The sequence below is a fragment of the Staurois parvus genome, unplaced genomic scaffold, assembly GCF_062004578.1.
Source record: "Staurois parvus isolate SC_StPar_1 unplaced genomic scaffold, SC_StPar_1.0 ptg000114l, whole genome shotgun sequence".
Taxonomy (NCBI): Eukaryota; Metazoa; Chordata; class Amphibia; order Anura; family Ranidae; genus Staurois; species Staurois parvus.
In genome coordinates, this window is record NW_028317910.1 from 592,839 (window position 1) to 618,974 (window position 26,136).

Sequence of the window (26,136 nt, forward strand, 5' to 3'; positions counted from 1 at the left end):
TCATAACCCTCAAGGGGCGTACAATCTAAGGTCCCTAACTCATTCATACATACACATAGTAGGAACAATTTACACAGGATCTAATTAACCTACCAGCATGTCTTTTTGCAGCGTGGGAGGAAACCGGAGTACCCGGTGGAAACCCACGCAAGCACAGGGAGAACATGCAAACTCCATGCAGGAGGCGCCATGGTCGGGAATCCAACCCATGAAAGGTCAAGTTTAAAGTGTCCAGGATTTGGCCAGTAGATTGTGAAGTCTTATTTACAAAAAGGTAAAGGAAAGATATAGATAACATTTAGGGTAGAGAACACAAAAGGAACACCTTTTTTGATTGTTCTTGGTGCCAAAAGAACTACTGTGGAGATCAGCTGATGCTTAAGGGCAATGTATTATTGTACAATTACACTTTATTTACTGGAACCTTTAAACACTAGCATCAGCTGCATACAACAATAACACACTGATACTTGGGGGTCCCAGAACAATGACACACTGACACTTGGTTTCCCTGAGCAATGACACAGACACTTGGGATTCTAAAACATTGATGCATTGACATTTTTGATTAAAAAACAATGACACACCGACACTTGGGGGTTTATTTACTAAAGCTGGAGAGTGCAAAATCAGACTCACTTCTGCATAGAAACCAATCAGCTTCCAGGTTTCATTGCCAAAGCTTCATTGAACAAGCTGAGGTTAGAAGCTGATTGGTTTCTATGCAGAAGGGAGTCAGATTTTGGACTCTCCAGCTTTAGTAAATAAACCCCCTGGGGTCCCAGAACAATGATATACTGACACTTGATGTCCCAGAAAAATGACACACCGATATTTGGTGTCCTAGACCAATGAAACTGAAACTTGGATCCTAGAACAATGATACACTGACAATTGGGGTCCCAGAACAATGATACGCTGATAGTTGATGTTTTAGAAAAATGACGCACCAATACTTGGTGTCCTAGACCAATGACAAACTGACACTTGGATCCTAGAACAATGACACACTGACACTTGGTGTCATAGAGCAGGGGTCTCCAAGCTTTCTAAACAAAGGGCCAATTTACTGTCCATCAGACTGAAGGGGGGCTGGACTGTGGGCATTGGAAGTAGAAAAGGCTCAGTGTTTGCGTCACTGAGCCTCATTGTTGGTGTTATTGGGAGGAATTGTATACCATCTTTGGTGTCTTTGGGAGTATTTCTGCCCCTTCATTGGTGTTGGGGGGGGGATTATGCCTTATTGTTCATATCAGTGGATGAAAATAGTGCCCCAAAGGCAACCAAAGGGCCACATCTGTCCCCCCCGGGCCACAGTTATGAGACCACTGTCCTACAACAATGACACATAGACTATTGGTGTCCAAGAACAATGACACACTGACACTTAGGGTCCTAGAACAATGGCACACTGAAGTTTGGGGTTCAAGCATAATGACACATTGACACTTGGGGTTCTGGAACAACATACTGATAATAGGGACTTAAAAAATGATACAGACACTTGAGGCCCAAGAACAATGACATGCTAACACTTGGGGTCCTAGAACAATGATATATGGACACTCAGGGGCCCTACAACAATGGCAGATTGACACTTGGGATCCTAGAACAATGATACATTGATACATTGATGTTTATTTACTAAAACTGGAGAGTGAAAAATCTGGTGCAGCTCAGCCTATAAACCAATCAGCTTCCAGTTTGTTTTTTTTGGCAAAGCTTAATTAAACAAGCTGAAGTTAGAAGCTGATTGGCTACTATGTACAGCTGCACCAGATTTTGCACTCTCCAGTTTTAGTAACTCAACCCCTTGAACAATGACACATTGACACTTGGAATCCAAGAACAGTAACACACTGATACCTTCGGGGGCCCTGGACAATGGCTGTGGTTTCAGACCTTAACACATTTATATTTGGGGTCAACTGAACAATGACACACTGATACCCCAAATCCCAATTACAGAGAATGCCACCAGTGGCCATATTTTTTCTGGTCTGTAGTCAACTACCAGACTGAGAACAGACATAACACAAGTCCTGGCTGGTCTTATAGACGCACAGTGAAGCCGCATACATCAATTCCAAACTGATAAACCAAAAGAAAATACACATTTTGTTTTTGTAACACTTTTTATGTTTAAAATGAAAAACAAGTACGTAAAAAGAAGTGAGAGAAGAGCAATGGAATCTTCTAGAACTGCTGAGCTGCTGGGACTTCTGGCTGTGCGCTGTGCAACTCTACTCTCCAGAGAGGTATAAAATAAACTCCCTGTCCTGCAGCCAAATGGTACAAGGCCATGGCAGGACAAAGCTCTTCTATGAGAGGTACAAGCAAACAGCAACCTTATCCAATCCACCTCAGCAAAGCCAGGCACCCTCCTCCGTAATACGGAGGCCGAAGGACTGTCGCCGCCAGAGTCAAAAATAGCTGAAGGCTATTCAACACGGATTTCACCGCACATATTTATATATTTGATGACAAGTAAAAATTTCAGTATTGACAACACAGAGCCCACCAGCAAAGAATACATGTGCAAATCACAGTTTCCATAAAAGCCTAACTCCAATCGAAACATTTTTTTTAGTTTTGGATAAAGTGAGGAGAACTTAAAAATTCTGCCAGATTCTCCCATTGTGGAGATTTTTTCTCACTTCCTGCCTCTGTGGCACCTGTATACGAAATAGGGGATGGGGAAATGTGTTGTCACTGCCACAGGAAGGCACAGACAGCAATAATACACTGTCAGAAGTTCTAAGTGTTCACCAAAGACAAGTTTGGGTTGGTGTATTTTTTGGAGAGATATCCCATGAGTTGATGTCCTGACATGAAATGAGGGGAAAATCTCCTTAGCAGACACAAAGACAGGAGTAAAAACTCTTCCATGCTCTATTCAAAATGAAATAAAGGCTACATATGTTCCCTGGTTCAGGCAGACTATATATCCAACACTCCTGGAAGTGTTGGATAGCAGCTGAACTTACAGCTCTTCAAGAGAGCAACAATTTAACCACTTGCCCTCCAGAGGATTTACCCCCACCCCCTTCCAGACCAGGCCATTTTTGCGATATGGTGCTGCGTTACTTTAACTGACAATTGCACGGTCATGCAGCACTATACATAAATTAAATTTATGTCCTCTTTTTCCCTACAAATAGAGCTTTCTTTCGGTGGTATTTGATTACCTCTGCATTTCTTATTTTTTGTGCTATAAACAAAAAAAGGCACACAATTTTGAAAAAAAACCAAAAAACTATATTTTTTACTTTTTGCTATAAAATATATCCAATAAAAAATTTTAAAAATCAAATCTCTACATAAATTTAGTACAAAATGTATTCTGCTACATGTCTTTGCTAATCAAAATCCCAATACATGTAAATTAATTTGTTTACATGAAAGTTATAGCGTCTACAAATGGCGTTATATATAAACTGGAATTTTTTTTTTTCTTTAATACTAGTAATGGCGGCGATCAGCGATTTATAACAGGACTGCGGCGGGCATTCTGACACTGTGGGGGAACTGACTAACTGCCACTGACATTCCAATGACACTAATACAGTGATCAGTGCTAATAAAAAGTACTGACACTATACTAATGACACTGGGCAGGAAGGGGTTAACATCTGGGGCGATCAAAGGGTTAACTGTGTGCTTTTTTTTTTTTCTTTTCCATCATGTGCTGTGTGCTGTTTTACTACTTCTGCTGTGCAGAAAAATACAAAGCAACATGTGCTTGCTGGCAGGAGCGAGACCCGTGTTGTTTACACACAGGTCTCTCCCCTGTCACTTTTACTTGGCAATCGCCGGGCGGGGAATCTCCAGCCCGGACCCAGCGATTGAAATTCCTAGCCGCCAATGGTGGTGTGGGTGCGTGCGCGCCCCCTACTTGGAAATGCAAATCACATATAAATACACGTGATTTTGCACAGCCCTGCCGCCCTGTAGCAGTAGTTCTACTATAGGGCAGAGGGGAAGCAGTTAATGCACAGTATTAAATTACCTCTTTTAAAGGGTGGCTCTGCCTTAAAGGGTATCTAAACCCCAGAACAATATGTGAATTTATTGCAGCTAACCTGTTCTTAGATGTGGTGGATGCATTCGTTTTCTTTTTCTGTCAATACATTTTTATTGAAAAAAATTTCCAGGTATACATTGTAACTGCTGTCATGTTTACAAACAAATACATGAGATCAATGGCTTACAAGCCAAGGCGGTTGTACATCATATACAAAAACTGTAACAAAAACAAGTTGTTTCAAAATGGTTTGTTGACCATGTTACATCAAAAGAAGAACAGCATAAGTAACAACAGAGAAGCCATACGCCCTGATTGAGGAATCAGGTGTTGGTGAATGAGACACCAATGTATAAAGTGCAGTGTTCAAGAAACAAAATGAAAAGTGCATAAGATCACAAATCGTCCATTTGGAAGAGCCTACAGAGTGAGAAAAAAAGAGAAAGGAGGGGAGATCGAGAAGTGGGAGGGGACATCAAAGGTACTTGAGCCTGGCCCTGGGTCTCGGTGTTTATAGCAATGTGTAACTGGCTATTGACATAGTAGGATGGGCATGTTTGATCCAAGGGGTCCATATTTTAGGGATTTATCATATGTATCTAAAAGGATACTGGAAAGCTTTTCATTAATTAAAAGGGAATCCAAGCGGCAACTGACTTCTGTAAAAGGGTGTGAACTGTTGTTTTCAAGCTTTTGCTACGGTTTGTTTTGTCGCCAGTAGTACATAATTAGCCAGTTTAAATTGGTATTTAGTGAGGCCCGGCGATTTCAGATGTAACAGGACATGCCACGGGTCTTCTGGGAAGGGACAGGTTAATATTGATTGTAGGCGTTTAAGGACTTTTGTCCAGAACCGTGCAAGCATAGGGCATGTCCACCACACATGGAGAACATCTCCCAGAATAGAGTATCCCCTAAAACAGGTAGCGGGGGCAGAGGGATGAAGGTGTGCCAAGCGGGAATCGACCAGGTACCATCTTGTGACAGTTTTAAAGGCTGATTCAATAGTGAGAACATTAATATAGCAAGAAATCAGTGTAATCCAAATCTGTGACCAGCAGTCCCCCAACCCTGGTGCTTTTAAGAACCCTTTCCCACCTGGAAACGCAAGCATGATTATTAGGGTTTTGGAGGATATTCAACTGCAAGTAGAGAGTGGATATAAGTTTTGGGGAAAAGGGCATCTGATAACAGATATGTTAAAAAAAACAGCTGGGTCGTCAGGATTTTGTCAGCGAGCACTGAGGACAACCAGTGTTTAATCTGTAGAAATCTAAAAAGTTCAGTATGGGGGCCCGGTATCTATCCCTAATTTCTGCCCAGGTGTAAATGGAGCGACCAGTGCAGAATGAATGGACACAGTGGAGTTTGTGGGAAATCCACCAGTGGAAGGCACTGGGGGACACAAGTCCTGGCGAGAACAATGGATTGCCTAAAAGGGGGAGGAGTGGAAGATGGGGGGGGATAAGGCACATTCATTTTCTTTTAAAGAGTAAATAAACTCCTTTTTGCAAATTTTACCTACAGGCAGGGGCGTATCTGCCACGAGGCAAACAAGGCATTTGCCTTGGGCGGCAGTTTACAGGGGGGCGGAGCCAGCCCCCAGGCAGAAGGGACACTTTGTGTCAGCGGCAGGGCCACCATGGGTGTGGGTACAACCAAGTCACGCTGGCACACAAGTAGGGTCACCCGGGCTAAGGGACCGGCTGCAGAGGAAAACGGAGTGGTGGGCAGATCCCCGGTGTGCACTGGGAGCACGTGAGGGCCGGGGCCCACTGTCAGTGTGCGCCAGGATGTGCAGGATGGCCAGGAGGTGCCAGTGGAGGAGGAAGAAGAAGATGACAAGGTCAGGGTGGAGGAGCCCTCTGGCTCTTATGCAGCTTCCGCTGGAGATCCTGGGAGAGATGGGACACAGGCACCCCTCCTGGACACCATCTGGAGGAGCCGCTGCTGGACAGGTAAGAGCTTGGAGGACTGGTGCTTCCCCACTCCTGTCTCACTGTCTCCCCCCCCCAACACACTGCCCCCCCACCTGCCACACTTCCCTCCCCCCATCCCATTGCCCCCCATCCTTCATTCTGCCCCCTCCTGTCACCCTGCCTCACACCTGTTTCACTTTTTTCCCCCCCGTCCTGTCCAGCTGTCCCCCACCTGTCCCACTGCCCCTCACATGTCCCGCTGCCCCCCTCCTGTCCCGTGCCCCCCTCCCCCCCCCTGTCATGCTGCCTTTCACCTGTCCCCCTGCCTCCCCACCCATCATGCTGTCCCCCGTCTTGATGCTCTCCGTCCCGCTGCCTCCCATCATGCTGCACTCCCCGTCACGCTGCCTCCCTCTTGTTCTGCTACACCCCCCCCCCCATGTGTCCCGATGGCCTACGCCTGGCCCTATGCCCCCCCCCCCGTCATGCTGCCACCTCCTGTCCTGCGGCCCCCCATCATGATGCCCCCCTCCTGTCACACTGCCCTCCATCATGCTCCTGTCCTGAAGAGGTGGATCTTAAACAGGAAAGGGACAAATTTGATGGGGGGTTCACAATTTTAGTCTTGCCTAAGGCAGCACAAAACCAAAGTACACTATACTATATTGCCTACTGGTAAGCTTTTAATAAGGCCTACCTTTATACTGTAAATATCTCCTAAATGTGCACAGTTTAGGAGATATTTACTCTAGAAGCGCCAGGGATGTGCCGTCCATTGAGAGCTGTGCAGCGGCTGAAACTCCTTTTGCGCATGCATGAGAGTGATGACATCGCGGCCTGGACAATCAGATGGCCGCAATTCCCGAACCCAGAAGGAAGGAAGGCCGGGTTAGAATGGAAGCCTTGGGGAGCCGTGACAGCGCTCTGCTGGAGAGCTTCATTTTCAGGTAAGTCATTCATAATGTGCTAGTAAGTGATGCATACTAGCACATTATGCTCTTAGCTTGCAGGAAGGAGATTTTTTCGAATTTTTTTTGTGGTTTACTACTGCTTTAAAAGCTAAGTATATTGTCTAGAAGTACAGAAAAATACCCAATGATCCTTCCAGAAATCCAGTGTCCTGTGCTTTCACAGCTATAGTAAACTATAAACACCTTCACCCTGTGTAATGGAAAAATGGATAGGTGTTGAAGTTCAAATTTGGAAAAAAGCCTAGAGTGACAACGTTGCTGCTCAATAGATACAGCACATGGAGTGAGCTTTGTCCCCCTAGTACAAGAAATGTATTACAGGCAGGATCAACAGGTGAAAATAAATGAAAAAATGGAATGGCCAGTTCAACAGGAACCAGACGAATTTTGATCCATGTATGGACACTGTAGTTGCGATTGATCAAAGCTTCAGGCTATAGCAGGCAACACTGATCAGTGTATTCAATAGCTCAGCGGGGAGGAATCTCCCATCCACATGGAGTGTGTGGATGGGGGAAAGGAGTCAATGTTTTTAGTTCAACCTGCTGGTTTCCTTGCTTTAATTACAAATTAAATTAAAAACAAATCAGCACAAGAGACACTACTTACAGTCAACAGAATGTGTCCCACATGCTTTTGGCTCCACTATTAACTGAAATCCTCCTCCATCGACACAGTTCCTCTCTACCTGCCAACATAATCTTCCAGTGTAGCAGAAGGTAATAGAGTGGATGGAGCTGTAACAGGCACTCATCAAGAATGTATGACTATCTCAGCTCCTCCATTCATGAAAGCCATATTACAGCTTCTATGAATGAAACACGATATATGATGAAAGATGGGTGGATGTATGTAAGGTCTGCCTAACTCCACTCATACTTAGTGTTTCCTTCTTAAAAACTACAGCATGGCTTCTATGAATGGAGGAGGATTTTAGCTAATAGCCAGCAACACAAAGGACACATCCTACTGTAAGACGGGCAATAGATTATGTTTTTTTTGGGGGGGAGGGGGGGTTCGATTAACCAGCGGATCGAAAAAGAAAAAATTGAATGGCTTTCTCCATCCACACAAGAAAGGTAGAATACTGCCCTGCTGAGACATTGGGGTTGACTTATTAAAAGTGGAGTGTGCAAAATCTGGTGCGGCTGTACATGGTAGCCAATCAGTTTCTAACTTCAGCTTGTTCAGTTAGGCTTTGACAAAAAAGAACTTGCAAGCTGATTGGTTTCTATGCAGAGCTCTCCAGTTTTCGTAAATTTCCCCCATTGGTTTCAAACAATGGGGATTCTCCACTCTCAGAACACACTGCTGAGCTGCTGACTGGCTGGTCATACACTAATTAATGATTGGCAGGTCCTTGTTGAACTAGCCACGTTTTGAGCCATCCATGGCCAGCTTAAGCAATGTCCCTTGTGCTAATTGTTTGTCATTTGTGAATAAATGTAGGTTTTAAAACGGAAACATAATGCTGCCATCAGATCTAGGGACTGGTAAGCTGCAAATAGCTTACATTTCTGTTCTTGGGTGAAGGCAGTAATTGTAAAAACAGCCTTCAAAAACACTACAACTAATCGCTGTCCAAATCCATCATGAATGCTGCTGCCAGACTCATCCACCTTACCAACCGCCCGGTGTCTGCTACCCCTCTCTGCCGATCCCTCCACTGGTTTCCGCTCACTCAACAAATACAATTCAGAATACTAACAACATACAAAGCGTAGCAGTCGCATGATCACCGGGCCCCCGAGTCACCCTAGGACAGGAAGTGTTACTGGCAGGATCACATCTAAGGACTGCCGAGCTACAATATATGACCTTTTCATTCTTGGGTTTAGACACATTTTAAACAATATTTAGACTGGATGCAAAAATGGATACTTACTGTAACTTTGCCATCGTTGACATCCCGATAATCTGGGTTGATCTGAAACAGACAAAAGATTTTTTATCACATATACAAATATAAAACATTCTTAATTGAACAACAAAAAAATCTCAAATCACAACCTAAAGTATAATCAAAGCTATTGTTCTTTAGTTTAGAAGAGAATGTACTGTATGTTCATTCTTATTTGACTCTGTGGGTCATCTCCACCTCATCTAATCACAGGAAGCCTTGTATTCATAAAATACAACGCTTCCTGTGAATGGCTGAGCAGTGCTTAGGTAGAATTGATTTTGTGTATGGGAAAGGAAGTCCTCTTTTTGAAGCCAGAACACAGCACATCAGCTACATACAGTTTATACAGGGTCTAATCTCTCCACTCTCCATCCAAAAACTATGAATAAAGTTTTAACTGGCATTCTACTTTAAAGTGTTACTAAACCCACAACACTAAAATCAGTTTGTATATGCAGTAAAGCATGCTTGTAATACTCACTATGGAACCTAAGGGGTTAATCCTCTGCATTGTGTAAAAACACTGTTTGATCCTGACTTCTCTGATCCTCCCCTTCTTCCAGTGTTCTCCTCTCATCTCCTGATAAGACATATTGTGTGGAGTCACTCTGCACATGCTCAGTTTGGTGTGTATTGCTAGAGAGGTTGTTTTTTTTTTCTTGGGAGAGTGCATGTGATCAGCACAAAGCTAATCAGCACTGTCCAGACAGACGTCAGGGGTCCTTCATCCTCCTAGAGCAAAATGAAAACTCCTCCTACGAGCTTAAATCAGTGCTGGTCTGGACACTGATAGAAGTCACAAGACTGCTCTAATTGCTGATGAGAAAAGGTATTTAGCAGTTTAGATTTACTGCACTTCCGTGTTCTGTGCACTGTGGGAGACCAGATATAGTGAATGCAGGATCCTGGGTTTAGTAAAACTTTAATTCTACTTTCATCTGGCTATGCCTCAAAATCTACTGATCGTTTCATTATGACATTTTCCTCTAAAGGTCACGTCAGCTAATGTTTTTTTTCATCAAAAAAGAAATTTGACCTCAGCATACAGAAAGGTTTCTTCACAGTAAAAGCTGTGAAAATGTGGAATAGACTCCCCGAAGAACTAGTTCTGGCCAGCTCAGTAGATTATTTTCAAAAAAAGATCTGGATGCATTTCTAAATGCACAAAATGTAACTTGATATTAAGGCCCCTTTCATGCGAACGTTCCAATTGGGTCCGCCTGTCTGTTTTTCTATGGTCCGTTTACACCCACCTACATCCAATCCAATCTGATCTGCCAAAAACAGATGGATGGGGATTTGTTCCACTGCCGTCCAACAGATAAGATCAGATGACAGTCAGGTGTGAACGGACAGGTGGTCCGTTTACATCTGACCGCCCATATAGAAGTGTGGGCTGTGTCAGTGTCGGCTCTGCAAAAGCAATGTAGACATGGACCTATCATCCGGCTGCTCAGCAGGGATCAGAAGACAGATCCCCTGCTGAGCAAGTGAATCGCAGACAGATTTTGCCCCATGGGAAAGGGATTGTTGATCCAGGAAACATCCGATTGCCACCTGAGGGATCATTAAGGATTTTCTTTCCCTTGGTGGAGTACGTTAGATCATGGTTTATTGGGGGTGGGGGGGGGGGTGTTTCCTACTTCTGGATTAATTGTGTCTATAGGATTGTGTATATGGAAGTTTTGCATTTTTCTTTTTTTTTCCTCTTTTGGTTCAACTAGATGGCCTTGTGTCTTTTTTCAAACTCACTATGTTACTACATATATGCTTGGTTTAAATTATCTAAGCGACAGCTTTTCTCCAAAGGGGAGGCATGAAAGTAGATGTAAACTCTAACTGAATAAACTGTAGTCTGAAAAAGAAACATGTATCATAAACAACTGCCTTTTCATTTTAATAAAATGTAGACTTCTTTTTTTTAGAAAATAGTTTTTTAGAATGTAGAATTTTATTTATTCCAACCACAAAGCGGTGAAAATGTAGATCTTTTAAAGTCTTTTTTTTCATCCTTTGTTACATCACAGTACTGCTGAACTCCTGCGGCCTCTTTGTAGCTATTTTTTTGTCAACATGCACTGTCTATATGGCTTCACTGCATTTATCAGGGTGGGTTTCCTGATGGTGACAACAGTGGACCATTCCTGAATAATGTGTGGAAATGGCAACTTGCAGTCTCCTTTGGAAGCGAGCATGTGACAGGGCGACAATGCAGGAGCAAATTTAAAGACCGAAACAGAGCGTTGTCATCCTATAACTAAAAGTATCTGGACGAGAATCTTCATGGCACTATCACCAGGCATTATTTTAATGAAAGTTGCAGATTTACAAGATATCGAAAGCTCCTTTTGAAATGACATCCACATGTTAAAGATTATATGAGTTGTTAGTGAATGGGTTTACCTATACTTTAAGCTGACAATAACTACTTCACAGCTATATGTATTACACGAGGACATGAAGCAGTTACATTGTCATTAACTTTCAATTCACTAGAAGTAAAGAAGCGTCCCCAAAATCTCTTGTACTTGTAGAACGCACAGCGGGGGCCTCGGTGAGGCTTAAGACAAAGAAACATCTAAGTCTGGTTACTTAATGAATACACGAAGGTGTGAGTAATCCTTTCCATTTTGTATCATCTGTGATTTCATTTGTTCTGTGTCATCCTTGTCGCACGGAGAGAAGGTCAGTCGGGGGTGAAAGTGTATACAGCGCACAATACCGGCTTCTTTTGTAACAATTTATCTTATTTTATGGATACAAAAAACAGGAAGAGAAATAAAGTATGGGTATTTTACCACACATTCCATTTTTATTAAAGGAAACTATTGTTGTCTTCTATGTGATCAACTTAAAAGAAACTTTTCAAAAGAAACTTGCTGAAGTTCCGACTGTCTGCTTTTTCTGCAAGATGGTTGTGGGTCAGTATAATGGCATCTTCAATGCAAGTCAGCAGTAGCGGCTCCCTTATGTCACAGAGCTGGTTCATTTTAGGTCTGAACTCTAAACAAACAGCTAAATACACCGATACAACACATATACGAGAGCTGTTTTACCAGTCAAAGGATTTGTATTTCTGTCCATCCAGTCCTGAAAATGAACATAGCTCTGCTACACAGCACAGCCCTGTCTGCCAGGGGAGGAGACCTGATTTTTCTCTGTTGTAGCTAAAGCGAAGTTCTGCTCACGCTGTCAAAAAATAAAAGTCAGCAGCTATAAAAACTGTAGCTGCTGACTTTTAAAAAACAGCGACTTACCTGTCCCTCGGCCCCGTGGTGTGTCCCCTGCAGCCTGTTTCACTGGCCGTCCCGTATTCCATGAGGCCGGCATCTTCAGTGTGGGCACCCAGCTGTGATAGCTTGCGGCTTCACAGCCGGGTACCCACTGCGCATGCGTGAGTAGCGCTGCGTTTCATGAATGGTCCTGTAGTCTTCTGGGACCTGTTACATGTCCCAAAAGACTACAGGGAGGGAGGGAGGACACCTTCCACTTCCGATCACCTAGGCAATCGGACCAGAAGTGCGAGCGGGTACCTGTCAAATTCGGGTACCCGACCCCCAAAGGTGCCAATCCTTAAAGAGGAGCGGGGGAGCAGTCCATAAAGCAGAACTTCCCCTTTTGGGTGGAGCTCCGCTTTAAGTAACACTTACAGTTCCTTCCCCAGCCTGTAACTGGACAGTGAAAGGAGAAGCAGAAGACTGACAAGCCCATGCTTTCTGTCACTTTGCTCTCTCCTCCTATCAGTAAGTTCCTTGTCAAAACATAAGAACTGCAGCACAACTGACTGGCACTTTGTCATCCTTCTCTCTCTCCTCGTTTCAGCTCTGCTGTACAGGGAACTGCAACAGACTGATACCAAGCCTTATTCAGGTATTTACACAGCTTGCATTTAATAATTAATGAATACAGAGTTGCCTCAATATGTGTCTTTTACATCTGCCTGCAGTTTGGCTTTAAATCTGAATTCTGAACAGTTTATTCCTCAATAGTCACAAAAGATATAAATCTAATTTCTGTGCACCAATTGTCTTTAAAAACCCAGATACTAGCTTGTAAAAGTAGTGGTGACATCATCACTGTGCTGTGCATAGCCCGTGCAGAGAGCACAGCTTTGAGAGGGACCCAGCAGATCCCACCCACTACAGACTGCCCTGTGGAAAACTACAGAATTGGTGGAGACAAGACCAGTCACCCTGCACAACGAGAGGGAGCAGCAGTGACCGGTCTTTATTACAGGAAGCTTGTGCACAGAGGTAAAGTTTCACACTGCATTACTGCACAAATCTGGAAGAAATAAACAAAATATATAAATAAAAGTGGTAGAATCCACAAACCCCTGTCAACTAACCAATTCCAAAATAGAAACCACTTTCCACCCTAGAAAGTTACACACATCAAAAATAATTATCTACAAGGAATCCTCCCCCCTCTAGTGATGTAAACCCTACTCACTCAGTAATGCCATAAACAATAATTCAAATAATCAGTGAATTATCCCATATGTGCTCTATATAACAGTGTCCAATAGAATTCCAAGAATTATAAAAAAATATGAAAAAGTGAAAAATTAATACAATGTCCCACTCAAAGTCACTCTTTGTATTGTTTGAAGATCCTCACAAGTCAGCTGTCACTCAGATCCTCAAAAAAATCAATAAAAACTCCACAGTGGAGTGGAAGTGGAAGGTGTCCTCCCTCCCTCCCTCCCTTAAGATTAAGTCCCGGATGTGACGAAACGCGTCAGGGGGTGTGACGTTGGACGTACAATAGCAGGAACCGGAAGTAAAACGGCGGCCATCTTGGAGTGGGGAATCGTGAGGACATCCACCCAGGAGCTGCGGGGCTATCCCCAGGCAGGGGAGTCTTTCTTGGAAATGCGCGATTGTCATTGTATACATGTAAGCTGATATATTAAAGTATATTTTAAAGATACTTTGCGGATTTACACTATTATTGTCCCTTGTTTCCTGGATGGATCGGAGTGACCAGGGAACTGGCTGATGATACCAGGAGGGGATGAGATTGGAGAGTGGAGACAAGGAGACTAAATTGTATCTTATAAACGCTCTTGAGATTCTGTTTTTTGGTAAGGGTATATAATCTATAAGCATGAGAATTTAGACACCATTGTAGCGAATACACTGAGTATATCACATCACTGTTGTGACACAAGTTGCTCTGGTTGTTTTTCTCACGTTTTTGCACTTATATGAAACACGTGTGGAGTGCTATATATACTTTATTGATAATGCACTATGTGGAGTTTTTTTTTATTTTTTTGAGGATCTGAGTGAGAGCTGACTTGTGAGGATCTTCAAACAATACAAAGAGTGACTTTGAGTGGGACATTGTATTAATTTTTCACTTTTTCATATTTTTTTATAATTCTTGGAATTCTATTGGACACTGTTATATAGAGCACATATGGGATAATTCACGGATTATTTGAATTATTGTTTATGGCATTACTGAGTGAGTAGGGTTTACATCACTAGAGGGGGGAGGATTCCTTGTAGATAATTATTTTTGAAGAAATAAACAAAGCACACCGAGATGACACGCCAAGTAAGAATACCAATGCTCCTAGCATTTGGACAATATTTTGTTTTCCCCTGAGTTCAGCTTTAAACTTTGGCCAAAACATAGAAACATGTCCCAATGGGCTAATGCTCACCAAGACAAATGGACAGTATGAATCTCCCCGATGGGCACTCAGAAAGCAATAAAAACTGAGCAGGGGTTCTGATCCTTCCACATTGCATCCAAAATTAAAAAGAAAAAAATAATGGCTGAATTATACAGTATTTTGATCAGCACCACTATCATTACTCCTCATGTCTTTAGCAGCAGCAATGGCTCCAAATCAATCCCAGCTTAGTTCACATAAAATGTTTTGGCTGAAGTTACCCTTTAATGCAGAAATAAACCCTCCTTGAATGGTATTTAGTTTACTAAAGCTCTGTGTACTATAAACCATTGTCATTTTTCTGAATAATATATTTTTAAAATGTTTTGACCCCTTCCTGCTGGCATAATACACATATGGGTCCACACGTCTGCATGTATATATGTTTATTATTATTATTATTATACAGTATTTATATAGTGCCAAAAAGTTTGCTCAGCGCTGTACATTATAGTGGGGGACAGTACATGAGACAGTACAATAACAATACAATACAAAAGGGGTTCGAGGGCCCTGCTCTTTCGAGCTTACAATCTAGGAGGGAGGGGAAAGTGGTACAGGAGGAAGTGGCTGTGGGGGATGGAGTGGTAGGAAGAGTGGAGGAGATCGGCTATTAAGTGAGGGTGGGGTAGGCTTCCCTGAAGAGATGGGTTTTCAGGGTGCACCTAAAGGTAAGGAGGGTAGGTGACAGTCTGACTGATTGGGGTAGTGAGTTCCAGAGGATGGGGGAAGTCCTGGAGAAGTCCTGCAGTCGGGCATGGGAGGAGGAGACCAGGGAGCTAGAACGTAGGAGGTCTTGTGAGGAGCGAAGATTACGAATAAGGTGGTATTTGGGTATCAGGTCGGTGAGGTAGTTTGGGGCAGTGTTATGAATGGCTTTGTATGTCTGTGTTAGTATTTTGAATTTAATGCATTGGGTAATCGGGAGCCAGTGGAGGGATTGGCAGAGGGGGGTGGCAGAAGCAGAGCGGTTGGTAAGGTGGATGAGTCTGGCCGCTGAGTTCAGGATAGACTGAAGCGGAATAGCCTGTGTTGGGGTAGGCCGGTGAGGAGGGAGTTACAGTAGTCCAGGTGTGAGATAATAAGGGAGTGTATGAGTTGTTTAGTAGTGTCTGGGGTTAGGAACGACCGTATTTTGGAGATGTTGCGGAGGTGGAGCCTGCATGAGTTTGCCAGCGATTGGACATGGGGTTGGAAGGACAGGTTTGAGTCTAGAGTGACACCTAGGACTTTGGCTTGTGGGGTGGGACTGATGGTGGCGTTGTTGGTCGTGATGGAGAGGGTGGGGGTGGGGGCGCGGGCTGGGGGGAAAATTAGGAGCTTGGTTTTGGAAAGGTTTAATTTGAGGAAGTGGAGCGACATCCAGTCTGAAATGTCGTTCAGTAGGTGGGTGATACGGGCGGAGACTGAGGGGGTGAGGCCGCTGAGTTCAGGATAGACTGAAGCGGGGATAGCCTGTGTTGGGGTAGGCCAATGAGGAGGGAGTTACAGTAGTCAAGTCGTGAGATAATAAGGGAGTGTAGATTTGTGTGTCATCGGCGTTTAAGCCAACTCCACTGTTCTGTGCTGAGAGCGCGCTCACTACATGCTCTCAGCCCAGTGACCAAGCTGTCACCAACAGATCCCAGTCACTGTTAGCCAAAGCCAATGAGTGTGGCTCCCGATGGGCAGAGCAACCGTTTAACACAGAGGAACCCCTGAAGTATTTTCACTTCCCGGAAAATCTCAGCTGAATTATTACATGCAGCTCACAGTATTTTAGCATTGTTGAGTAAGTTGTAGATATAATAGAAAATATCTTATTGCTGCTGATCTCCTGCAGCCTCTTTGCTGCCACTTCTTGTCTATGTGCACTCCAGCAATGGCTGCATGGCATATCGAAGGGAAGGTTTCCTGATAGTAACAGCAGTGGATCATGCCTGTGTAAGGTGTATCAGCACAGTTGCTTGACAGAGTAACAACACAGAAAACTATTTGGGAGTCAGGGACAGAGTGATTGGGTTTACATCCACTTTACGCCAATGAGGGTTCAACTGCAGTGAATACAGAGACGTGGCAGGGAGCAGAGGGAAATTGCGCAGCTGTTTGTAACACAAGCCCCTGTAGGTGCCCAGTTTCCTCCTGATGGTAAGGGACTCTGGCCAGGGGCATCAGGTATGTAAATCAATGATGAATCAAGGGAGAAGGAAATGTTCTTTTCTCTGCAGCTGGCATGTGCTGTAGCCACCTATCTAGATCTGGATCCATAGAGTAGTACAACCTAGAAAAGTAACATTTTCCTAAAGCAAATAAAAAGAAAAAAAAAAAAGTCTGTCCTGGGAAAACTGGGTCCAGGCCACCAACTGTATTATATTTAACACGGTGTTATAAGAAGCCTGCTGGGAACTGTCAACTGGACACTTCTTATTTAGGAGCGGAGGACTCTATAAATAATAGTGCTAGTTAACAAGCAGAGGATTCAGAATACACTACTTCTTCCATGTCGGTTGGGGCAAAGCACACACTAGTCAATGCTGCCATCTGCTGGACACTCTGCTTATGTGTCTGAGGTCTGTCTCCCCAGTGCAGATGTGGCTCTGGTTGAATAGCTTCCTGTTCTAGATAACCAACGGGTTTTCTTGACGGGTTGCAGCTAAATGAGAAGAGGGGAAATTCAGATTCTTCCCAGTGTAGCCAGAGGCTGGTTAGGGTTCATTCACATGAGAAGCTGGGGGGGTTCCTTTAAAAGCAGGCAGCATTAAAAGCAAGCCACCGACATAAACAAAGCAATGCAGCTGCTCAGGGTTAAGCCCATGAAGTGATAAAAGTTAAACGGCCTGTCGCATTCAGCCACCGAACACAACCTATTAAAGTGAATGGGGCTGAATCACAATCGCCCTGTAATTCATGTGGTTGCAGCACTTTGAAGGTTAAAGCAGATGGTGAGGCAGTGAAATATTTCCCCCGACTCTTGTCAAACACCCTCTGAAAAAGGATCCACTGCTTTTCAATAGGGCAGCGGAATAGCCACATACACTATATTGCAAAAAGTATGGGGACACCTCTCCAAATCATTGGATTCAGGTGTTCCCATCAGCTCCATGACCACAGGTGTATAAATCAAGCACCTAGGCATGCAGGATGCTTCTACAAACATTTGTGAAAGAATGGGTCACTCTCAGGAGCTCAGTGAATTCAAGCGTGGTACCGTGATAGGTAGCCACCTGCGCAATAAGTCCACCTGTGACATTTCCTTGCTACTAAATATTCCACGGTCAACTGTTAGTGGTGTTATAACAAAAAGGAAGCAACTGAGAACAACAGCAACTCAGCCACCAAGTGGTAGGCCACGTAAAATGACAGAGCGGGGTCAGCGCATGCTGAAGCACACAGTGCACAGAAGTCGCCAACTGTCTGCAGAGTCATGTGGCCTTCAGATTAGTACAACAACAGTGCATAGAGAGCTTCATGTAATGGGTCTTCTATGGCCGAGCAGCTGCATCCAAGCCTTACATCACCAACTGCAATGCAAATCGTCGGATGCAGTGGTGTAAAGCACGCCGCCACTGGACTCTAGAGCAGTGCAGACATGTTTCCTGCGGTGACTATTCACGCTTCTCTGGCAATCCGATGGACGTGTCTGGGTTTGGCGATTGCCAGGAGAATGGTACTTGCCTGACTGCACCGTGCCAAGTGTAAAGTTTGGTGGAGGGTGGATTATGGTGTGGGGTTGCTTTCAGGGGTTGGGCTTGGCCCCTTAGTTCCAGTGAAGGGAACTCTTAAGGAGTCAGCGTACCAAGACATTTTGGATAATTTCATGCTCCTAACTTTGTGGGAACAGTTTGGGGATGGCCCCTTCCTGTTCCAACATGACTGCACACCAGTGCATAAAGCAAGGTCCATAAAGACATGGATGAGCCAGTTTGGGGTGAAAGAACTTGACTGGCCTGCAGAGTCCTGACCTCAACACGATACAACACTTTTGGAACGAATTAGAGTGGAGACTGCGAGCCAGGCCTTCTCATCTGACATCAGTGCCGGACCCCACAAATGCGCTCCTGGAAGAATGGTCAAACATTCCCATAGACACACTCCTAAACCTTGTGGACAGCCTTCCCAGAAGAGTTGAAGCTGTTATAGCTGCAAAGGGCGGGCCAACTCAATATAGAACCCTAAGGACTAAGACTGGGATGCCATTAAAGTTCATGTGCGTGTAAAGGCAGGTGTCCCAAAACTTTTGGGTACTTTAGTATGAGTCCCCCTGTAACATAGTTTTATTACCTGTTGATCCTGCAAGCAGATTTGTTATTTTTCTATTTCTTTTAATAGGGTGACAATGCTGATTGTTATGCATAGCAGCATTGTCACCCAGTGAACAAGTAGTTGTTAGAGGAACATGCAATTTAAAATGGAATTTAAGGCACAATTAGACTCTGAAAATAAAAAAAAATAGTAGGCGGTTGGACTATTTGGCAGAAGAGACATGCAAAGTCTCTTCTGTCAAAAAAAATTCTTGCTCTTTCCCCCAGAAACGTTTTATTTCTGTGCATACTGTCCATGTTAAGCACCCAAGCACTGTACACTCTCAATTCATTCCTGGCATCTGTAAGATGACAGGAATGGGCCAGGTGCCTGGAAGGATGTAGCTCCTGTGCGCATGTGCAGAAATTACATCATCAGTTGCTGCCTAATGGCCAAAGAGTATGGGAACTTGGAAGCAACAGCGGCAGAGATGGTGACAGTGGGGGGCAAGAAAGAGTCTGGGACTTCTTTTCTGCGTTTCTTGTGCATAGGGCAGCCTATTGCAATTTGTGAACAAAGCCTTATAGTGTGCTTAGAGCAATGCACATGACTGCAACCAACATGCATGGGTCGATTTATATAAACAGAAGTGAGGGTGAAAAGAAAGGTTTGGGAGACCATAGAAGACATTACACTGAGGCAGAAAACCACAGAAAGAAATAATTTCATGAAAAATAGCTTACAGGGCCATTAACTAGTGAATTATTTTTGTAGAATAAAGATATCATTTAGTGTCACTTTAATCTATATAATACAGGAAATAAAACTATGTTACAGGGAATACACAAAAGAAAAGAGAGCTGTTATAATGCTAGTGAAAAAACTACATTATATATGTCTTTTTTTACCTATATTTCTACTTTTTTGTTGCGCTCAAATCATGAATAAATCAATTATAAATCATGACTAATACAGAGGAATGAGCAAATCTTTGATTGATCTCTTAGATTGTAAGCTCCAAGGAGCAGGACCCTCCTATCCCTCTTGTATTGAACTGAATTGTTGTTGTATTGTCTCCCGTTATATTGTAAAGTGCTGTTGGCGCTATATAAATCCTGTATAGTAATAATAATAATCTATGTGCCCCCCTGCCCCATTCTATTTCCGTAATGCTAAGCAAAATACCAGGATGACACCCACAAAGCAAGCCCCACATGGCTAATAAGTCTCCATTTAAAGGTAACCCACCACTCTTGTTCACACTATGGCTGTTTTTCTGTTTTCTTGCACATCACTGCACATGTTTAGCAGGAACAAGACACATAAACAAATGTTTTCTATGTGCCCTGCTCACACTATGAAAGTGCAGTGGTGTGCAAGAAAAAACAGCTCAACGAACATGGTGTAAACCAGCAATAAGTACTTAAAGTGGAATTTAAAGGGCAATATTAAGGACCATCTCCACAGCTAGGTTCACACTAGTTCACAGTCTGCGGGCTGGTTGCAAGGCAGGAATCGCACCTGTTCCCACACCCGCAACCACCCACAGTCAAATCGCACCGCTCTTACCAGACGCGCAGAGCTGCCATTCATTCTGAATGGCACCCCCACACATCTCAGCCTGCAGTGCGTTTTCAGGTGCAGGAACCGCAGGGAAACCACATGGTCAAAAAGACCCAGCCGTTGCAGCTGCATTTTTAAAAAGGAGTATGCACTTTTTTTCCTGCAGGAAACATGGCCGCAGCAGCCCACACAAATGAACGGCCTACAACAGTGTGAACCAAGCTAGGCTCAACTGAATGCTCCCTTATTTTTGTGATTGATAATTTTATTCTATATATTTTCTCATTTTATCATGTTTACCAGTTTTTTACCAGTGAAAATTCACTCTCTCAGTCAACATGGACTATTTTTAATCCTTATGCTGCTAGCATTAACAAATAGATGGGAAAGTATATTATATTTACTTGTTTTCAATCTTTTTTTTTTTACAATTCAGTTACCAAGTTTCCAGGTCTTGGCAAATTGTCATACATCCCAGGAGTGTCCAGAAGGGGAGGAGGGGTTAAGCACACCCTCCTGGCTGCATGCCTGAGCTGAAGGCAGATGGATTCCCAGAAGCAAATGCTACATGAATCATCTGCCCTTACTCAAGATGGCCATAGTCAGAAATGCTAGGGGTTGTTTCTCAAAGTGGTTTCTCAGCAAAAGAAAAAGCATAGAGACATGAATAGATGAGTGGATTTGTTTTGAATATTAAAAATGAATTAAATAGTTTTTTTGGTTTGTGGTGCTCAGACACAGAGTAGTTCCTCTTTAACTTTATTCCGAATATATTTTACTGGTTCCTCCTTCCCCCACCCCCTCCTAAACATGCTAATGAGATCGTACAATAAATCCTTTCTGCTTTCAGTACGTACCTTATTTTGGACCCAAATATTAAAATTCCTGGGTGGATGTCAGTCTGGAGGAGAGGGCATTCTTAGGCAGACTGAATTTGCATGCAGACCACCTTATGCAATGCCCCCCATGTGATGCTGAGCCTTTATGATTAAAAGAACTGAAATCTAATGAATGAAAGGATGGTCAGGGTCAGTCAGGCTGCGGAGGAAAGCTCTCGATGATGCTGGGCATCTTTCAGCCTAGAAAATAATTGGCTCTGTCTGACTTGTGGTGGCTTCCACTGCACATATTGAAAAGTTCACAATCTGCAGTGAATTCAAAATAACCAATTTCCGTACAGGAGAGGAGCCTGCACAACCATGTAAGACTGCAAATGATTGACACGCAATTGTGCCCGTGCCTGTACTGTGTGTGCATCCACTTCTATGGGCTGTCTACAAGCAGCTCTCAGGTGGATGCACGTACATCTACCAGCAGCTCTGCACAGAGGACAGCACTATTTTGACATCTGAATGAGGACTAAATTTCAATACAAGCAAATATTTTTGCTGTCCTTGCATTCTGGTCTTTGCACACTAGAGGGAGTAAGAGGACTAAGGAAACTACAGGGCCACTTTGTACATATGAAAATGTCCTTGCTGCTAGTAATAAAAAACTGATATAGAATCGCTCTGGAAAAGTGTATTTACACCTTTAAACACACATTGGGGGAGATTTACTAAAACTGATACAGTGAGAATCTGGCACATCTGTTCATGGTAGTCAATCAGCTTCTAACTGCAGTTGTTCAATTAGGCTTTGGTAATAAAACCTGGGAGCTGGTTGGTTTTTATGAAGCATTGCACCAGATTCTGCACTCTCCAGTTTTAGTAAATAACCCCCACTGACATTTTCCAGGTACACCCAATCAGACTGTCAGGCAGCCTCTCCGCACTTTGCTATCTTGCACAGCTATGGCCACTGATATTATCTGACACTTCTGGTTATGCTGGATGTTGTGACACCCTTCACCCCATGTTCTGGGGTTCCACTTAGAAGTTAATATGTCCTGTAGATATGTAACTGCCAGTAGGTGGAACCACAGCACCCAGGAAAGGGGAGGAAACATTTGACAAACCCAGAAGTGTCAGATAATAGCAGGACAGGTACTGAGAGCATTAGCTATTTTCTTTTAAACATTACTTCAATCAATGTCTATTAATCTTTCAGCCTGAATTAGTTAAATACACAACAAAAGCTGTTCAATGTCTTACAGCTTGCTTTCTTTCTAAATGAGCCAGAGTCTGAGTAGAAAAGCCTATCCCATGCCAGCATGCTGCAGAGACAGGCCAATGATATCTGTGTGGAAGCAGTGGTCTCTCTGCAGAGGTCTCATATACCCCTGCTGAACCAGCACTAGAGCTCCCCAACTACTAAAGCTTGTAATGCTTCCTGCTGATTGATGTTTTCAAGAAGCTAGGTACAGCACCCTGGTGTCCCCTCCTACCAGCCATGATCCACCTGCATTGCAAACAGAAGTACAGTGACCCAATGATGATATCACTGGGTCTAAAATAAAGTAGGCTATGAAAACTTGTTGATGAGTGGAAAGAGGAACCAGGAAGGGCAAAATAATAAGCAGATTAATCTTCAACTTTAAGGGTCAGAGTCAACAATTTTCCTGCTGCTTTCCCACATCTCTTGCAAAAATATTTTCAAAATAAACCCAGACTCTTTTTTTTCAACATTTGATATTTTGTTGAATTGTGATTTTCACACATGCCATAAAACTAACATCTCAGGATTGATAAGCATGTTTATGATTCCTATAGATTGTGGCAGTGCAGATAAAGCCAACAGGTAGAACTCACAAAATGCAGAAACTGCCTCTTTGTTCCGTGACCTTGCAGTTCCCGCAGGGTCAATATTACTGGCATGGAAAAAAAGCCTTAATCTAGATATTAATAGAGCTTTCAAGGGGTAGACTCTCGTGTACGGCCTGTTTACGCAACATTATCATTCAACAATTGTGAGGGGGGGTGTTGATCCTGTAAATACTTTTACAGAAAGTGGAATCATAAAGAAATTATTGATAGAAGGATACAGGCAGAATAATGGAAGTCTCAGGATTAAAGTATAGCTACAGCTACCCCCTCCCCCCCCTTTTTTTGTTTCCCTTACAGAGCAGGTAAGGGTTAAACCCTCATTGACTGTTTTGTTGTCTGTGTCCCATTGGGGAGATTTCCCTTAACCTCCTATCTCAAATACATAATACGTCTGAATGAAGACTGAGATAGAAAAATGGCATTCATATGCCTTCTGTCCAGCCTACCATACACCGGAACCCACACTCCTGTTAAATCAGAACCTGCGGCTGTGTTCATACAGCTGCTGCATTCCCATAGTGTAACAGGCAGCTCCAGCCACATTAACAAACCACTCATTCATGCAGTCAGTGTACCTGTGTGAATAAGCTCTTAAACATGTTGTTTTTTTAACTATTTTTTACATTTTTTAACAGCCCAGGGGGAAGCTTTGGTGAAAATATCAGGGTTTACATAGACCACTGGGGGTTTATTTACTAAAGCTGGAGAGTCCAAAATCAGACTCCCTTCTGCATAGAAACCAATCAGCTTCCAGGTTTCATTGCCAAAGCTTCATTGAACAAGCTGAGGTTAGAAGCTGATTGGTTTCTATGCAGAAGGAAGTCTGATTTTGGACTCTCCAGCTTTAGTAAATAAACCCCCTGATGTCTCACTTTTTAAGACAGAAAGAGATTGAGGACATAGATTCCCAATCCTTTCTCTGCATCCTCAGCTGCACTGAAAATGGATGAACAGGAAAAAGAGGCTCCCTGGGCATTCACAAACTTTAACATAGCAAATACCTGAATGTGAACCATTTTAACTAGCAAAGCATTTGTAATTCTTTTCAACCTTTGGATCCATACACTCCTGACATGCAGCACAGCCACATCCTCAACTTGCACTACAGTAGCAGCACAGAATGATCAAGAACACAACCCCAGCTGCTAAATGGACAATAAAGGTCATCTTTTTGCTAATTCTGCTCTCCCTTTCAGACAGAAGGTTCCCTCACAGACCATGTGCATGCAGCAAGTCTGATTAGATCATATGTACTGTATATGTAAAGAAATAAAAACCCACATATGAATACAAAAATTGTATTTTTTTTCATCCAACTACATCTCTGAATCTGTTACATATCATTCTGTAAATTGGTGCTCTTTGGCATAGCTATAAGCCAAACTTTGTTGCATACACTTACTGTATATCATAATGATTTAAAGCTGAAATCCAGCCACAAAAGCTTTGTTTAAATACATTCCTAAATAACCACAAAGAATATAAATCCACTTTGTGTGCACTAAGCACCTTTGCAAACCTAGTTATTCCCTTATAAAAGTAGCTGTGACATCATCACTGTGCTGTCCATAGACTGTGCAGGGAGCAGAGCTGTGGGAGGGCCCCAACAGGCTTCTCCCACTAAACAGGTGAAACTCAAAAAATTAGAATATCGTGCAAAAGTTCATTTATTTCAGTAATGCAACTTAAAAGGTGAAACTAATATATGAGATAGACTCATTACATGCAAAGCAAGATAGTTCAAGCCGTGATTTGTCATAATTGTGATGATTATGGCTTACAGCTCATGAAAACCCAAAATCCACAATCTCAGAAAATTTGAATATTGTGAAAAGGTGCAATATTCTAGGCTCAAAGTGTCCCACTCTAATCAGCTAATTAAGCCATAACACCTGCAAAGGGTTCCTGAGCTTTTAAATGGTCTCTCAGTCTGGTTCAGTAGGAATCACAATCATGGGAAAGACTGCTGACCTGACAGTTGTGCAGAAAACCATCATTGACACCCTCCATAAGGAGGGAAAGCTTCAAAAGGTAATTGCAAAAGAAGTTGGATGTTCCCAAAGTGCTGTATCAAAGCACATTAATAGAAAGTTATGTGGAAGGGAAAAGTGTGGAAGAAAAAGGTGCACAAGCAGCAGGGATGACCGCAGCCTGGAGAGGATTGTCAGGAAAAGAACATTCAAAAGTGTTGGGGACTTTCAAAAGGAGTGGACTGAGGCTGGAGTCAGTGCATCAAGAGCAACCACACACAGACAGATCCTGGATATGGGCTTCAAATGTCGTATTCCTCTTGTCAAGCCACTCCTGAACAACAAACAACGTCAGAATCATCGTACCTGGGCTAAAGAAAAACAGACCTGGTCTGTTGCTCAGTGGTCCAAAGTCCTCTTTTCTGATGAGAGCAACTTTTGAATTTCATTTGGAAACCAAGGACCCAGAGTATGGAGGAAGAATGGAGAGGCACACGCTGCAAGATGCTTGAAGTCCAGTGTGAAGTTTCCACAGTCTGTGTTGATTTGGGGAGCCATGTCATCTGCTGGTTTTGGTCCACTGTGCTTCATTAAGTCCAGGGTCAACGCAGCCGTCTACCAGGAGATTTTGGAGCACTTCATGCTTCCTTCCGCAGACGAGCTTTATGGAGATGCTGACTTCATTTTCCAGCAGGACTTGGCACCTGCCCACACTGCCAAAAGCACCAAAACCTGGTTCAATGACCGTGGGATTACTGTGCTTGATTGGCCAGCAAACTCGCCTGACCTGAACCCCATAGAGAATCTATGGGGCATTGCCAAGAGAAAGATGAGAGACATGAGACCGAACAATGCAGAAGAGCTGAAGGCCGCTATTGAAGCATCCTGGTCTTCCATAACACCTCAGCAGTGCCACAGTCTGATAGCTTCCATGCCACGCCGCATTGAGGCAGTAATTGCTGCAAACCAAGTACTGAGTACATATGCATGCTTCTACTTTTCAGAGGTCCGATATTGTTCTATGTACAATCCTTGTTTGATTGATTGCATGTAATATTCTAAATTTCTGAGATTGTGGATTTGGAGTTTTCATGAGCTGTAAGCCATAATCATCACAATTATGACAAATCACGGCTTGAACGATCTTGCTTTGCATGTAATGAGTCTATCTCAC

General features: G+C 43.3%; 1 protein-coding gene across 4 annotated transcripts in view; it reads right to left on the reverse strand.

The window, feature by feature from the left end:
- ITPR2 (inositol 1,4,5-trisphosphate receptor type 2) overlaps positions 1-26,136 on the reverse strand; it is a 464,180-nt gene that overhangs the window by 284,054 nt on the left and 153,990 nt on the right. For all 4 annotated transcript variants that reach the window (XM_089671685.1, XM_089671684.1, XM_089671687.1 and 1 more), the window contains one exon: positions 8,800-8,841. In XM_089671685.1, coding sequence (XP_089527811.1) covers positions 8,800-8,841 — 42 coding nt within the window. The remainder of the gene's footprint in view (positions 1-8,799; positions 8,842-26,136) is intronic.